The 18,071-nt window shown below is 41.5% G+C and overlaps 1 protein-coding gene across 1 annotated transcript; it reads left to right on the plus strand.

The window, feature by feature from the left end:
• Nucleotides 1–1,015: 1,015 nt before the first annotated feature.
• Nucleotides 1,016–17,697, plus strand: LOC110537343 (myelin protein zero-like protein 2). Its single transcript, XM_021623297.2, has 4 exons — nucleotides 1,016–1,267; nucleotides 15,076–15,245; nucleotides 15,438–15,648; nucleotides 15,752–17,697. Exons 1-4 carry the CDS (start codon nucleotides 1,213–1,215, stop codon nucleotides 16,057–16,059), a joined length of 744 nt encoding a protein of 247 aa, XP_021478972.1. The 5' UTR covers nucleotides 1,016–1,212; the 3' UTR covers nucleotides 16,060–17,697.
• Nucleotides 17,698–18,071: the final 374 nt, after the last annotated feature.

Here is an 18,071-nt window from a genome sequence, read left to right on the forward strand (position 1 = left end):
ATGTTTGAGGGTTACTACTACAATACATAATTCAAAACATGAAAACTTTACTACATAAAACCATTAAATACAGTTGGAATGTAGTTTCCATCAAACAGAAAAACAACAACATGGATAAATACATTTAGATTGTGAATACTGCAATTGACTTTTGCATTACCCATATATACTGAACAAAAATATAAGCGCAACATGCAACAATTTCAAAGACTTTACTGATATACAGTTCATATGAGGAAAACGGTCAATTGAAATAAATCTTTAAGCCCTAATCTATGGATTTCACATGACTGTGAATACAGATATGCATCTGCTGGTCACAGATACAGTACCTTAAAAAAATGGGCCTCACAATGGGCCTCAGGATCTTGTCACAGTATTTCTATGTATTCAAATTGCCATCGATAAAATGTTAATTGTCCGTAGCTTATACCTGCCCATACCATAACCTCCACCATAATGTCAACATTGTTCACATCAGCAAACCACTCGCCCACACGACGCCATACACATAGTCTGTGGTTGTGAGGCCGGTTTGACGTACTGCCATATTATCTAAAACGACGTTGGAGGCGGCTTATGGCAGAGAAATTAACATTCAATCTCTGGCAACAGCTCTGGTGGACTTTCCTGCAGTCAGCATGCCAATTGCACGCTCCCTCAAAACTTGAGACATCCGTGGCATTGTGTTGTGTGACAAAACTGTACATTTTAAAGTGCCTTTTTATTGTCCCCAGAACAAGGTGCACCTGTGTAATGGTCATCGGTTTCTTGATATGCCATACTTGTCAGGTGGATAGAATATCTTGGCAATGGAGAAATACTTACTAACAGGGAGGTAACATTTGTTCACAAACATTTTAAGAAATAAGCTTTTTGTGCTTTTTTTCAACCAACACTTTACATGTTGAGTTTATATTTTTGTTCAGTGCAGTTGTTTAAGGTCATTCAAAGGCAGATTGCAGTATCTTCATTTTATGGGTCATAGGTGAAATCAGTGGTTATGATTAATGCTGACTCCGCCTACAGCCCGAGTGCACGCACACACAGCCTGTGAGTTTCAAACTTCCGAGTCCTAGAGCTAGGATTCTTTATCAAAAACCTGTCGAGGTATTCGCCTGAATTATCCTTAAAACCTTCCCTTTTGGAGGTTTCTAGTAACTCTTTGAAAGTTTGTCGGTGTATTTGAGGCCTGGACAAACTGACAATCCAATGTATCGGACATTGCAACAGTTCCTCGCGCTTATGGGTTTATTCGCAGTGCCAGGTGAGTTCGAAGTTACTTCATTAATTTCTGTGTTCAGTCCTATGGCAATTAGTCGCTATTCTGTATGATCAAGTAAATCAAACGAATATTGTTGATAATTTATAGCTTTACATGAACACTTAGGCCTATTATTATTCAGTCAAAACATTGATCAGAGGCTCCAGCAGTCATCTTGCTCACGAATCACATTGACACCACTGTCCAGTTGTGGACTCGAGTCACATGATGACTTGAGACTCCACTTAATAGAAAATAAAATTACTTGAGACTTGAAATGATCTTGCCAGGTTTTGTAATGTTTTGTCACTCATTTTGTGGCACAGAGTCTTGTGGATTAAAGCCAATTCAGGGTACTAGGAAGTAACTACCTCCCCTAAGAACAATGTCTAATTTCTGACACAAATGATCGTTTAGAAAAAGTATATATAGGACGAAGGTCATGTTAAGGCGAATAAACTACAAAGGGAAACAAATGGCTACAGTTTACACTTTTTTTGCCATTTCATAAAATATTGCTTTTAGAAAAGGGGTGTTTTTCTTTTTAAGTACCAGGGTAACTGGCCCTCCCATGGGGTGCCTGGTAGAAGATTATGGCATAGGGTTTCACGCAAATGTGTTAAAATCCATTTAATCAGTTTTATTTAGAAATTCTTTAGTAAGTAATACTTAAAAGCTAAGTCTAGTGGTCTTATTTTAATTATTTAAATAAAATATTGGGGGAAATGGTGTTGCACATGTCGCTATTAATATCCAAACTCTGAGGAGATTTGATGTAAAGTCCTTCTTTAAGTCACCTGTACATACATTTTCTTTGATCTTTTCGTTGTTCCTTTTCCATAATATCCATTATGCATAATTGCACTAAATATTATTTGAATAATACAAGATTTTATATCACAGTAGTCTTTAAAATGACATGCAGGAGCAAAAGGTTTTCAATAGTTGTTTATAATTAAGTTAAAAAAAGATGAATTGGAATATAATATTTGAATGGAATATAACATTTTAATAACTTAACTCGTTAATTCAGTGTAACATTGATGTGGCAACTGTCTTATGCTTTGCTGAGGGTGTGCCCAACATGCCCCTATTCACATCGACGGGGCTGTAGTGGAGCGGGTCGAGAGTTTCAAGTTCCTTGGTGTCCACATCCCCAACAAACTATCATGGTCCAAACACACCAACAAAGTTGTGAAGAGGGCACGACAATGCCTTTTCCACCTCAGGAGACTTGAAAAGATTTGGCATGGGTCCGCAGATACTCAAAAAGTTCTACAGCTGCACCATCGAGATCATCCTGACTGGTTGCATCACCGCCTGGTATGGCAACTGCTCGGCATCCTACTGTGAGGTGCTACAGAGGGTAGTGCGTAGTACATCACTGGGGCCAAGCTTCCTGCAATCCAGGACCTATATACTAACTAGGCGGTGTCGGAGGAAGGCCCAAAAAATTGTCAAAGACTCCAGTCACTGAAGTTATTAACTGTTCTCTCTGCTACCGCACGGCAAGCGGTATCGGAGTGCCAAGTCTAGGTCCAAATAGCTTCTACCCCCAAGCCATAAGACTGCTGAACAATTAATAAAATGGCCACTGGGACTATTACACTGCTGCAACCCGCTGATTATTATCTATGCATAGTCACTTTACCCATACCTATGTACCTTGACTAATCTGTACACCCTTTATAGTGATTCAGTACCGGTACCCCCTGTATATAGCCTCACAATTGTTATTTTTTTGTTGCTTTTAATAATTTTTTTACTTTAGTTTATTTAGTAAATATTTTCTTAACTGCGTTGTTGGTTAATGACTTGTAAGTAAGAATTTCACAGTAAGGTCTACTACACCTGTTGTATTTGGCACGTGACAAATAAAATGTTGATTTATTGCACGATTCTAATTTGTACATAGGTCACAAATATAGCTATTCCCAGTAAAATTGGAGCACAACTCATTAGCCTACCTCCTGCACTGCTCACACCTAATCCAGTGACTGAAAACAGGGGAGAGATGCCAATTGAAAAGCTCTCTCTTAAAAACATAGTTGGCTATATGACATAAAATGCTGTGTAAAATAAATCACAGAAACAATGAGAAAATATGGAAAAATAAATAAATAATGAAATTTTATAAAGCAGTCCGTGTAATCATCTGCCAGAGTAGCCCCAATCGGCCTGAGACCCAAGTAATACATTTGGGTCAGATAACTCACATCGTAATCGGCCTGAGCTCAATCCCCGCATCCTAGCCACAAGTAATACTGCTTAATGCGGCCCAGACTCGGGCCACATGACGTCGGCCGAGTCTGACTCTCAGCCGGAATCGGCCCAGATCCACTGTGCTAGCTGGGGTGGCAGCCAGGGAAAGTGTTGGGGGAAATAATTTGGTGACATCTTGTGGTCTTAATCTGAATTACAGGGGGATAGTTACCTAGTACCTTATACTTGATCCGAAAATGTGGTTGGAGGCTCCATATGGAGGGTGTGACGCAATTGTGAAGCCTTCGGAGGCATGCAGAGTCCAAATCAAGCTCCTTACCGCATTGCCCGCATCTCAAAATGTATAACACCGTATAGCTCTGCATTGACGATAGGTGGGGGCGGTAGGTCCTGTATAAACACAAACTCACTTTGTTGACAACTTCCTTCACAACAGCTCTATTCCGTGAAGAGCAAGAAGTATGAATGCCCTGACTTCTGCATAGGCTCTATCACAGTAAATTCTGTAAGGCCAGTGCAAATGTCGGATTGACCATGCAGCACCTTTCACTCTACACGCAGCCAGAGACAGTAGCCTCAGCATCGCACTTGGAGAAAAAAACCTGCAACAGATTGGCTAGTGAAACGCACACTCCGCACTCTGATTTGACCAGCAAACGGTCAATCAACAAAGGTTGGGTGGTGAGCGAACGGATTGCTGATTTGCTGTACAGCTAGCTATAGGATTGGGTGCAGTGCGAATGTCAAATTATGAGGGATGTTGGAGATTCCGGTTGAAATTGATGATGAAAAAGATGGCGGAAGTGGATGCTGAGTTTGAATCAAGCAGCGTGTTGAGCACAGTTGGTGAAGTCGAGTGTTCTGACAGGACAATAGTAGTAGCGAAAGCTGGAACAAAAAGGAAATGGTCTAAAATTGGAGTGGAGGATACATGTATGAATGATAATAAATCGCTTCTTGTCGGGATGCGTTTGAGTAAGGATTAGAGGTCGACCGATTAATCGGAATGGCCGATTAATCAGGGCCGATTTCAAGTTTTCATAACAATCGGAAATCTGTATTTTTGGGCGCCGATTTCTGATTTATTATTATTGTTTTACATTTAAGAAAAAAAAATGTATACCTTTTATTTAACTAAAAGGTATAAAGGTAAGTCAGTTAAGAACACATTCTTATTTTCAATGACTGCCTAGGAACGGTGGGTTAACTGCCTTGTTCAGGGGCAGAACAACAGATTTTCACCTTGTCAGCTCAGGGGTTCCAATCTTGCAACCGCACAGTTAATTTGTCCAACGCTCTAACCATTGCACTCCACGAGTAGCCTGCCTGTTACGCGAATGCAGTAGAAGCCAAGTTAAATTGCTAGCTAGCATTAAACTTATAAAAAACAATCAACCATAATCACTAGTTATAACTACTAATCCAGTTTAGCAGGCAATATTAACCAGGTGAAATTGTCATTTCTCTTGCGTTCATTGCACACAGAGTCAGGGTATATGCAACAGTTTGGGCTGCCTGGCTCATTGCGAACTAATTTGCCAGAATTTTACTTAATTATGACATACATTGAAGGTTGTGCAATGTAACAAGAATATTTAGACTTAGGGATGCCACCCGTTAGATAAAATACCGAACGGTTCCGTATTTCAAAGAAATAATAAACGTTTTGTTTTCGAAATTATAGTTTCCGGATTCGATCCTATTAATGACCAAAGGCTCGTATTTCTGTGTGTTATTATGTTATAATTAAGTCTGATTTGATAGAGCAGTCTGACTGAGCAACAGCAGGCCCATAATCAGAAAGCTATACTGTTACACTGGCAATACTATAGTGCCTATAAGAACATCCAATAGTCAAAGGTATATGAAATACAAATGGTATAGAGAGAAATAGTCCTATAAATACTATATTAACTACAACCTAAAACCTCTTACCTTGGAATATTGAAGTCTCATGTTAAAAGGAACCACCAACTTTCATATGTTCTCATGTTCTGAGCAAGGAACTTAAACGTATATTTTACATGGCACACATTTTTACATGGCACATATTACTTTCTTCTCCAACATTTTGTTTTTGCATTATTTATACCAAATTGAACATGTTTCATTATTTATTTGAGGCTAAATTGATTTGATTGATTTTTTATATTAAGTTAAAATAAGTGTTAATTCAGTATTGTTGTAATTGTCATTATTACAAATAAAACAATCGGCCGATTAATTGGTATCGGCTTTTTTGGTCCTCCAATAATCGGTTGAAAAATCATAGTCGGTCGACCTCTTGTAAGGATGCATGTGAAACCCGTTTGGGGTGTCAAATGGTGACTATGCGCTGGAAAAAGTGGAGTCGTCAGTGGCCAGGAGTGGGCTTATTTTGATTAATTGTATTTCTGAAGAACAGAGGAAGATTGCAGTGGGCCTCAAAAGAATCCAAAAGTTTTGTGTTTTGAACTTCGGAGGAGAGCGCCCGTTTAAAGGAGTCTTCACAGGGGTAACGACGGATGTTCAGGTTGAATACCTGAAGAGAATTCGTGGTGTGATTGGTGCCCAGCGTCTGACCCGCTGGGTGAATGGAGAAAAATAAGAAAGTCATTCGGTCCTGTTGTTTTTTAATAAAGAGCAAATACCTGTGTGATTGCCAATTAAATTATAGGTAGAGAGTATTGCCATAATAAATACATATGCAGCTCAAAACAATGTTGGTGATCAAGAATATTAACGGTTTACTTTGCAAGCTCATCAGCAGTGGGGCAACAAATACTAGCATAGGCCTACTGGTATTTTGGTATGTAACAATTGCTTGAAATTGATGATTTACTTATGAAGCTTTCATTTGGAATTTGTTTAAAATGAGTTATTACTGTGGAAAAGACTCAGCATAGGCGCCGCTCTCCAAACACCAGCCAATGGAGTTTTTTTTTCTCTTGTTGAAATGTTTGCTATTGCTTTCACATGTTTAAATTCATTGGCCCTGTGTGGTAAATCTATATCTAATACTAAAATAATTGCTAGTGTTTCATTCCATCCCGGTACCGTTTATTACAACATGTAGACATTTCATGTTTGATAGGCCTACAATACATTTTTATTTAGCCAACCATTTCGTTCCCTCTGAGTGGACGCAATGTTTATTGTGCACATGACCGTTGACAAGATTCATGGGGTAGAAGTTCTGTTTATTTAATTCAATATATGGTTTCCTTTTGTTCATATTTCCTGGGTTAGAGTCCCGTGCCTCTGTTATCCTCGTTGTGCGTAATAGGAGCACGCGCGCCTATGTGCGCATAGAAATAGGCTACATGGCCTGCACCCTTCGCTTTGGAGTCAGAACATGGAATAGGAGAATGTATTGTTCCATGTATGCATTGTGTTGAAACATCATTAATAATCATTAAGTTTGGTTAAGATTAATGTACCAATGTAACAATGGATGTGTAAATTGCCTTTTTGTATGAAATGGCTCTTTCACCATTGGATCACAAAGACCTATACATAAATCTTGCATGTATCGATTTTATTTTTACTTGACTTGAGTCTCGATTTGACTTGCTCATAGAATGCACGCTTGGACTTGACTCGAGTCTTGACCCGTTCTACTTGGGACTCAACTTGAGAACTCTGACCTTGTGACTCGAATAATAGTGACTTGGTTCCGCCACTGTCAGGCTCAGATGGCTACCGGTCAGGTGACCAGAACCCCAATCTAATTTCCACAATCTTGATAATAAGTAGTCTACTCTTGATTTATACTTTGTCATTATAGCTTGGACATGCAGTATATATTGACATTTCTGACATGTTTCGCAGATTGATCAGGCCAAAGCTCATAGTGATCATAAGTTATTGTCCTCCTGGATAATTGTTAGATGGATATGGAAGGCCAGGTATTGATGTATGAATATGAAAGTCTATACTGTGTACCTATCCGATGTGTATAATACGCCCTATAGCTCTGTCTGATATCAGGAAGCAGGGGAGTGTCTTCAGTGCTGCAGATTGTATTTATTCTTTGGATCTGATTCTGACAAGCTCTGCCTTGAGGCAACTCAGCCAAGAGTTAGTGGATCACACCCAGTGTTTTATATGAAAGCATCCGGTCTGTAAATGTCTCTGTTTTGTTTGTGTGGGTTATACTTTCAAGGCCATGGGAGGACTATCTCTCCTCCCTGTACTCAAAGTACTAATGTGCTGCTGCTCTAGTCTGAATAATACAACACATCGGTCATCACATGAATTCCATCCAATCAGGGAGCGCAGAGAGGGGCCTTTCTGAAGTCTGTCTGGGAAGTGAAGCTCAGCCATCGGGTTGATTGATTTTTAGTGCTGTCATGTCTACTCTAGGGTAGTGAATGTCGTTTGTTACAATACAGTGATTCGCCAGGATGGTTCCCTCAGCTCAGATACTTTCTACAGTGTTTTTTACTGATCTTTTGCTTGTCTGCCCATGGACATGACAGGGTGGATAGGATTTAGAGTGACTGGCTGTTTTAATCCATAACACAGGACTTTCAGGGCAATGAGGCAGAGCACGAAGGAAAAAGGAATGCACATGGCTGGTATTAATCCCTTTTTGTCTCGAGCCCCTACCCTGCCGAACTCCTGAAGGAGATAAATCTAATCGACATGGGTACAGATGGAAGATTTCATGTTTGCCAGAACACTTGATGTTTTTTAAATATTTTTTTTACCTTTATCAGAATCCTTTTATACTTCCTGGCTGGTTCAGGCTCTCATACGTGGACCTCTGGACTGAAGACCTACAATCATTAACCATCCACCTGCCGGTATCATTAACCAGACAGTGACACACACACACACAGACTGCCAAATATAAACACAATGGAATGCTAAGTAGAGGTCTTCACGGGTCCAAAAGTTGGACCTGTCCGTGGGTTTCCCACCTGACCCTATTTCTATAAAAAACAAATTAAACGGAGGTTTGTTGCGAGTGGACCCGAGGACAGTCAGACCCGTTCCGAAAAGGCACGTGGGGAAAAAAAGACCCAAACAGACCAGTGCTGGTTTGGGACTGAATGAGTAGAGAGAGAGAGAAAGACACCTCTGACTGGGTGCTGTCAGTGCCATAAATAAATGAGCGATAGGCCTATTGGCCAAATGATCCACAGTTACGTGCCCTTAAAATCTGCCTGAAACCAATTACACAAATAGTATTGGTTGTGTTTTGATGTGTAGCATATTAAAAAAGGCACCGTTCAGCTGTCGGCGATCAGGCCTTTATGGTAGAGTGGCCAGATGGAATCCACTCCTCAGTAAAAGCCACATGACAGCCAGTTTTCAAAAAGGCACCTTAAGACTCTCGGCCCATGAGAAACAAGATTCTCTGAAACCAAGATTGAACTCTTTGACCTGAATGCCAAGCGTCACATCTGGAGGAAACCTGGCATTATCCCTACGGTGAAGCATGGTGGTGGCAGCATCGTGCTGTAGGGATGTTTTTAAGTGGCAGGGACTGGGAGAATCTAGCAAAGTACAGTGAGATCCTTGATGAAAACCTGGTCCAGAGCGCTTAGGACCTTAGACTGGGGTGAAGGTTCACCTTTCAATAGGACAATGACCCAAAGCACACAGCCAAGACAACGCAGGAGTGGCTTCGGGACAAGTCTCTGAATGTCCTTGAGAGACCTGAGAATAGTTGTGCATCGACGCTCTCCATCCAACCTGACAGAGCTTGAGAGGATCTGCAGAGAAGAATGGGAGAAACTCCCCAAATACAGCTGTGCCAAGCGTGTAGTGTCATACCCAAGAAGACTGTTTTAATTAGTTCTCCGCATCCAGTGCAGGCGGGAGGGATTGATAATTGCGCTACCGAACTGCCCCTAATCAAAACGGCCCAAACCCAGCCGTCAGAAAACACCGAAAATGTAACTTTTTTTCAATGTGTCAATCACTCTCGAGTCATCTGGGACCCACGAGCTAAGCCCAAGGGACTACTAGGGGGGCACTTGAACATTCGTAGTGTCATTCCAAAAAGTGATCAAATTCAACATCTACTCACAGATTCCAACCTTGACTTCCTCTGCCTCTCAGAGACACGGCTCCATTAAAAACTCTCCATATGCTGCTTTGATTGTGATTGGCTACAATGTCTTCAGGAGAGACAGGATTGAAGGAAGAGGAGGGGGTGAGATGATTTACATTAAAGAACATGTCTGATGTAAACAAATTGAGTGGTCATGTGATAATGAACTAGAATGTATTGGCCTGAATGTTACACTGTCTCCCCAAATGTCTTTTACCCTTATTGGAATGTATAGGCCACCATCCACCAAAAGTGTGTTTTTTGATCAGTTTAATAACATGCTTAGGGAATGTGACTTTGAAAGAGGTCATCTTAATGGGAGATTTTAATATGAATTATGAAGACAAGTTTTGTAGGAAAACCCTCAAATGGGTCACTAATACCTTTGACCTTACACAGCTAGTTAAAGGACCAACCAGGGTGACTTGTTGCTCTAAAACTCAGATTGATTTGGTGTTCAATAATAAACCAGAGAGAGTGACTAAATCATTCAATATGGTTACTGGGCTATCTGAACATAATCTGACACTTATAGCCAGAAAGCTATCTATAAGAGCAGGTTTAACCTCTCTACTGTTAGAAAGCCGGATCAACTAAGAATACCTAAGAGTGAATTAAGCTATTTTGAAAACACAATTCAGGGAATTAACTGGAATGATATCTTGTCCTATACAGATGTGGAAGCTGATAGTCAGGTTTTTCTATCCACAATCCAGACTACAATAAATGGTTTCCTAAAGAAAATCAAATCCAAACCTGGCCAAAAGAGCACTCTTCCTTGGCTAAATGGAGAAATCTGGAAATTGTTGAAAGAACGAGATTATTCTCTAAAAAGATCAAAATTAGAGCATGACAGACGTAGGTTTACCAGAACCCCTCCTCTGGTTTCTTGGGCTCAGTGCTAGTAAATGATGCTCAACCTGTCTTCACTAAAGAACTCTAAAGCCAAAGATGTGTTTGGGCTGGACTCTACCTTTTCTTAAAAACTACAGAGTCACTCATTGGCCCCATTACTAAGGTCACCAACACATCTATTGGTCTCTGGGTGTTTCCAATGGTATGGAAGTCGGCCATAATAATGGCCGTCTTTAAATCAGGCGACCCTGCTAACGTGAGTAACTACAGGCCCATTAGTATACCACCTGTGGTGTCAAAGGTTGTTGAAAAGTGTGTAGCAGGACAACTGATTGCCCACCTCAACAACAGACCCTTCACATTACACTCCATGCAGTTTGGCTTCAGAGTGAAACACTCCACAGAAACGGCCAACTGCTTTCTTCTGGAAAATGTGAAGTCCAAGATGGACAAAGGGGGCGTTGTTGGGGCTGTGTTTCTGGACCTAAGGAAGGCTTTTGATACTGTTAACCATGAGATTCTCATCACAAAATTGTCCAAGTTCAACTTTTCCCCTGATGCCTTGAGATGGATGAAATCATACCTTGAAGGCAGAAGTCAGTGTGTCAGAGTGAGCAATGAGCTGTCGCCCACTCTTAGCTATGATGTGGGCGTGTAATTTTTTTGCATCTCACTCCCTCTTTGGTTTTACATTTTTATGGTTTGAGTGCTAGTAGCCCTATATTGCGCCAAACACAACATTACAGTTGGAACTTAATTTGGCCAAAGAAAATGGCTCAAAACAAAGTAAAAGTGCAATATGTGCCATGTAAAAAAGCTAACCTTTAAGTTCCTTGCTCAGAACATGAGAACATATGAAAGCTGGTGATTCCTTTTAACACGAGTCTTCAATATTCCCAGTTTAGAAATGTTAGGTTGTAGTTATTATAGAAATGTATAGGACTATTTCTCTCTATACCATTTGTATTTCATATACCTTTGACTATTGGATGTTCTTATAGGCACTATAGTATTGCCAGCCTAATCTCGGGAGTTGATAGGCTTGAAGTCATAAACAGCGCTGTGCTTCAAGCATTGCGAAGAGCTGCTGGCAAACACAGGAAAGTGCTGTTTGAGTGAATGATTACGAGCCTGCTGCTGCCTACCACCGCTCAGTCAGACTGCTCTTTTCAAATATCAAATCATAGACTTAATTATAATCTAATAAACACACAGAAATACTAGCCTTGGGTCATTAATATGGTCAAATCCGGAAACTATCATTTTGAAAACAAAACGTTTATTCTTTCAGTGAAATACGGAACCGTTCCATATTTTATCGAACGGGTGGCATCCACAAGTCTCTAAATATTGGTGTTACATTGCGCAACCTTCAATGTTATGTCATAATTCTGTAAAATTCTGGCAAATGAATTACGGTTTTGGAAGAAATGGTCTTCACACAGTTCGCAACGAGTCAGGCTGCCCAAACTGCTGCATATACCCTGACTCTGCTTCACAGAAGGCAAGAGAAGTGACACAATTTCTCTAGTTAATATTGCCTGCTAACATTAATTTCTTTTAACTAAATATGCAGGTTTAAAAATATATACTTGTGTATTGATTTTAAGAAAGGCATTGATGTTCATGGTTAGGTACACCATCACCCGTTTGGCGAAGTAGGCTGTGATTCAATGGTAAATTAACAGGCACCACCAATGTTTTTATAACATTTTTACAATGTCAATTGCCTTTTAATCCGCCTGTATGCATTTCAAGACCTGGCATATGAGGGTGAAGTGAGATACCCGATGGGTTGGACAATACTTAACTCGTCAATCATCTTAAAAACAACATATATACTTAACTGGAAATCAACCAATCCTCCATCATTCACACAATGGAAAAGTCAAATGCTTTATCTAAAAATTGAAAGTGTGTGGGCTACGGAGAGAAACAACAAAATGGTACAGTTTGAGACCAGTGATGCGGAAGCTGGAGATGGGGGGTGCTAGTGGGTCTGGGCAGGTGTGATGTAGTTGATATTTGTATGATGTCATGTGTACAGTCGTGGCCAAAGGTTTTGAGAATGACACAAATATTAATTTTCACAAAGTCTGCTGCCTCAGTATGTATGATGGCAATTTGCATATACTCCAGAATGTTATGAAGAGTGATCAGATGAATTGCAATTAATTGCAAAGTCCCTCTTTGCCATGCAAATGAACTGAATCCCCCAAAAACATTTCCACTGCATTTCAGCCCTGCCGCAAAAGGACCAGCTGTCAGTGATTCCATCATGTCAGTGATTCTCTTGTTAACACAGGTGTGAGTGTTGACGAGGACAAGCCTGGAGATCACTCTGTCATGGTGATTGAGTTTGAATAACAGACTGGAAGCTTCAAAAGGAGGGTGGTGCTTGGAATCATTGTTCTTCCTCTGTCATCCATGGTTACCTGCAAGGAAACAGGTGTCGTCATCATTGCTTTGCAAAAAAGGGCTTCACAGGCAAGGATATTGCTGCCAGTAAGAATGCACCCAAATCAACAATTTATCGGATCATTAAGAACTTCATGGAGAGTAGTTCAATTGTTGTGAAGAAGGCTTCAGGATGCCCAAGAAAGTCCAGCAAGCGCCAGGACCGTCTCCTAAGGTTGATTCAGCTGCGGGATCTGGGCACCAACAGTACAGAGCTTGCTCAGGAATGGCAGCAGGCAGGTGTGAGTGCATCTGCATGCACAGTGAGGTGAAGACTTTTGGAGGATGGCCTGGTGTCAAGAAGGGCAGCAAAGAAGCCAGTTCTCTCCAGAAAAAACATCAGGGACAGACTGATATTCTGCAAAAGGTACAGGGATTGGACTGCTGAGGACTGGGGTAAAGTCATTTTCTCTGATAAATCCCCTTTCTGATTGTTTGGGGCATCCGGAAAAAAGCTTGTCCGGAGAAGACAAGGTGAACGCTACCATCAGTCCTGTGTCATGCCAACAGTAAAGCATCCTGAGACCATTCATGTGTGGGGTTGCTTCTCAGCCAAGGGAGTGGGCTCACTCACAATTTTGCCTAAGAACACAGCCATGAATAAAGAATGGTACCAACACGTCCTCCGAGAGTCACTTCTCTCAACCATCCAGGAACAGTTTGGTGACGAACAATGCCTTTTCCAGCATGATGGAGCACCTTGCCATAAGGCAAAAGTGATAACTAAGTGGCTCTGGGAACAAAGCATCGATATTTTGGGTCCATGGCCAGGAAACTCCCCAGACCTTAATCCGATTGAGAACTTGTGGTCAATCCTCAAGAGGCGGGTTTCACAAACAAAACCCCACAAATTCGGACAAATTCCAAGCATTGATTATGCAAGAATGGGCTGCCATCAATCAGGATGTGGCCCAGAAGTTAGTTGACAGCATGCCAGGGTGTATTGCAGAGGTCTTGAAAAAGAAGGGTCAACACTGCAAATATTGACTCTTTGCATCAAATTCATGTAATTGTCAGTAAAACCTTTGACACTTATGAAATGCTTGTAAATATACTTCAGTATTCCATAGTAACATCTGACAAAAATATCTAAAGACACTGAAGCAGCAAGCCTTGTGAAAATTAATATTTGTGTCATTCTCAAAAGTTTTGGCCACGACTGTATGTTTTGTATTGTTTATAAAATATCAAATTAAGTATAACATTTTTAAAAAACCAATACAAATAAAACTTGTCTCTGGGTTTTCTTTTCACTATACTCTTTCTCCTCTTACTTTTGTTTTAATTAAATGAAAAATGCTGCCATATTCTCAATCAACAGTAGCCAAGGCTCCTTTCACTCGCTCTCTCTCCCTCCTCGGCAGCAGGCACATGTGAGGTGAGCAGCCGGAACCAGTTTCAGCTGGACATAAGCTATACGTTTTATTGAGTTGCAAATGGCTGACACGGATAACAAGCTTGCGCAGTTCTCATCACCTCACACACATTCCATTAACTGAGGATGAGTCCAATCGGGTCCAGTAGGCAATTTTAATTGCAAATTAAGACCCATGGAAATTATATTTGACCCGACCCAGATCAGAGACAGAAGTCTGAAATTAGGACCCGGACCCAACCCGGGCCGAATCTCAGAATTTCGGGTCTGTGAAGACCCATGCTGAATCAATGGAGGGCCAAACCACCTGCTTTCTAATTTGATATTTTTTTTTATAGTTTATATGTTCATTCAGATTGTGTTTGACTCGGGTGTGATTTATAACTCTAGCTCAGCTCATTATGGTGATTGTGCGGTCCAGTGTGAACCAAAGTACTGTAGGCGAGATAACACGCTTGAAGGGTTTGACTGAGTACAGGTTGAAGCGTTTGAGGGAGGGTACACATATTACTGAGCTACGCTACAGCTCCAGGGATTTGAAAAGTGTAGTCAACGAACAACTTCACTTTTTGGAAGTCGAGGCTGTGTTAACTGAAGAGAGCGGACCAAGTTTAGAATGAAGATGTGTAAACAGACATGGTTGTTGCGGAAACCACTATCAACCTTCTCATGGTCATCATGTGTACACATGAGTCTGCAAAATTAATTTTTCTGTGTTTAATAGTGTGCTCTCAAAGTTCTGTGAGGACTTTGATAAGGTGCTTGCTCATGCTACTCTCAGGGTTATTGTGTATATCATGTAGTGTTAACACAGTAAGCTGTGCTTACGTGTCTCATTGGGTCCACTCTGTGTGTCAGGTGTGCTGCGAGTCGTTGGGATGGAGATTTTCACATCCAAGGAGGTGGAGGCGTTGAACGGGACAGAAGTGAGATTGAAGTGCACCTTTAAGTCCAAACACCCAGTGTCCCACTCCTCTGTGGCTGTCTCCTGGAACTTCCGTCCCCTGAACCAGGGAGCTGAGGAGTCGGTAGGTGTCCTTTCCACACTGGAAGCAGAAATAACAGTTGTCAAACAAGGAAGCTGTCTGAATTAGGAGGGAGACTGGATTAGCCTCGTAAACCAGCTTGACTACTGGATAGACATGGAGGTTTTTTTTTAGCAGAGGATTACCTAAAACATCAACATTTTAGAGCAGTGCATAATTGTGTGTGTGTGTCAGGTGTTTTACTACCAGGAGACGGCATACCCCCCTACAGAGGGGCGGTTTAAGGGCCATGCAGTGTGGTCAGGGGACATCCTGAGACAGGATGCCTCCATCAGTCTGCATGAAGTCCCCTTCACCTTCAACGGCACCTACACCTGCCAGGTCCGCAACCTGCCCGACGTCCACGGCATCAATGGAGAGGTCACCCTCAGGGTTGTCCACAAAGGTCAGTCAGTCAGTCAGTCACTCACACTGGTGTGTTGCATAGAAACCTTAGCATGGACTAATGTATTGTTGTGTGTGTGTGCTGGCTGTGCTGCTCCTTCCAGTCTCCATCTCTGATATAGGCATCCTGGCTGCAGCCATCGGGGGAACCATCGCCATAGTCCTGGTGCTGCTGGGTCTCTTCATGGTGTTCAAGTACCGCAACCGCCATGCCAACACAGACATGGAGCTGCAGGGGAGGAAACTGCAGGAAACCAGAGAGTTGCAGGAGAGAGAGTTGCAGGCCAACATCCTACAGGAGAGAGAGCTACAGGCCAGGGTTCTACAGGAGAGAGAGTTGCAGGCCAACATCCTACAGGAGAAAAAGCTGAAGGCCAGTGAGAAGGAGCGTAAGGACCCTACAGTGTGGTGATGGGTCAGGGGTCAGGGGCGTGTCTCCCTCTCTACCTCTGCTGACTGGTGTGGGGAGGCGTTCTGTCAGGACGGACTGGTCTCTGACTGGAGGGGCAGGCCAGTCCAGGACCACTATTTGGGAGGGACTGATGCATTTTTTTGGTCGGTGTCCTTCTTTCTTCTACCCTCCACTCATCTCTCCCTCAATATGAGTATTAGGGATCTCTGTACATTCCACTAGTTTTAATGTCAGGGACTGTTTTATGAACTTAATGTTTTTTACAGACAACTATGTGATTGGGTTGACTGTGCCATCCCAGGATATACAGTATTTTTTTTTCAAATGTAACCCCCCCCCAAAAAAACATCACTTATCAGAATGCTAACAAAATGCAAAAAGTACTAAGGAATCCCCATAGCGGATGCTAGGTAAATGCTAACGAACGCTTGGGAACATTTTACTATTAACAACCCAGCTCCTAAAGTTATGCAAGTATCTCGAAATGCAGCATGCACAAAATATATATTAGACAGCAGGGATCTTATTTCAGGACGGGATCGTGTCTGCTGCTGTTACCAAGAAGCTTGATCTTGCAAGCTAAGTGTAGCCACTTAGCTGGCATTAGTAAAGTAGCAGGACCCAGCTGGAAATAATTTATTTGGTACATCTTAGATAGTTAAATTAGTAGTTATAAGATGCATAGCTGGCAAACAGCTGTAACTTGATCACTTCACTTAAGTTGTGCTGTAGGGGTGACTCACCTCATGAAGCTCCCATTTTGCTCATCGTCTATCGTTGTAAACAAACAAACTTGACTTGCTCAAACAGCTGTTTTGGGAACTAGTACTGGTAAGCTTCATAATGGTTAACACGTTCTGCTTTATCTATTACCTAGTGCACAAGTTGAATGCACGTATTTATTTAAAAAGTACTAATATTAAAATGTATAAAAACAAAAAACATTATTGACAGTATTGTAAAATCATACTGATGTTGTTTCGAAATACCCCGGGATACGGTATATACGGCGTACCGCCAAATCCTACTATGTGATTGTATTTTGACTATGTAGTATGGTGACTACTCTTATTAGATATGGCTGAATTGACACCAGCGGCAGTCTCTTGATGTGGTGGCATCTGTTTCATTACATTTGGTTTGGTAGCCATTTGTTCTAAATTCATTTACAGAATTATTTTAACACTTGATTAATCTTGATTAAATTTGGGAATAATGTATTTGGCAGCAGATTTGTGAGTGTGTTCTATGGTTATGATTAAGGTCCCGTTGTGAATTTAGTCAGTGAAACCATTTTTTTTATTTTTTAAAACCTGTTCTATCTGGGGTAGGCTACAGTAAGGGCTAGTGCTGGTGGAAGCCCTGTATCTAGGGGTGGCTAAGGGCTAAGCTCAAGGTAAATAGGGCTGGTGGAAGCTTTCCTGGGCCAGGAGCTTTCAGTGACTAACACACTCCTGCTTCCTGCAACAATGACAGCATAAATTACTGCCTATTACTGCTGGACATAAAACGTAACTGTCAATCACCTTTGAATGCAGAAGAAGAACCCCACAATTCCAAGAAGCCTGTTTTCCATGTGTTATGTAGTTTTTGTGATCTGATGTGCCCAACGTGTCCATTGAAGGAAGCCTTTCCATCTGTCTCTTTCTGGGTCCATGCTGAGGATCATGGGTGTTGTGGTCTCAAAGGTTTCCCCCCCTTTCTTACTCTGCCTATGGAAATCTGGTACATCAATGCAGGGCCCTCGCTGCTGTCCAAATCCATACATGATCGTGTGTGTGTGTGTGTGTGTGTGTGTGTGTGTGTGTGTAGAGGATGACTAAGCCAGGTACAGATAGGGCTGGAAAAGCCTCGAGCAAAGAGGGTAGAATGTTAGCAGTAAAGCTTTTATTGGCCACAATTAGACCAAATATCAATATTGGCAGGATCAATGAGTGTATAGTACTCAATCCTTTTATTTTCATCATAATGACGTAGCTATTGATTTTGGTGGTTAAATTGATAATGCGTCT

Source organism: Oncorhynchus mykiss, chromosome 12, assembly GCF_013265735.2.
Source record: "Oncorhynchus mykiss isolate Arlee chromosome 12, USDA_OmykA_1.1, whole genome shotgun sequence".
NCBI classification, from domain to species: domain Eukaryota; kingdom Metazoa; phylum Chordata; class Actinopteri; order Salmoniformes; family Salmonidae; genus Oncorhynchus; species Oncorhynchus mykiss.

Coding starts and splice junctions, on each gene's coding strand:
- LOC110537343 (XM_021623297.2), top strand. CDS start 1,213: ATGTATCGGACATTGCAACAGTTCCTCGCGCTTATGGGTTTATTCGCA. Junction 15,246..15,437: donor ACCAGGGAGCTGAGGAGTCG/GTAGGTGTCCTT, acceptor TGTGTGTGTCAG/GTGTTTTACTACCAGGAGAC. Junction 15,649..15,751: donor CCTCAGGGTTGTCCACAAAG/GTCAGTCAGTCA, acceptor TGCTCCTTCCAG/TCTCCATCTCTGATATAGGC.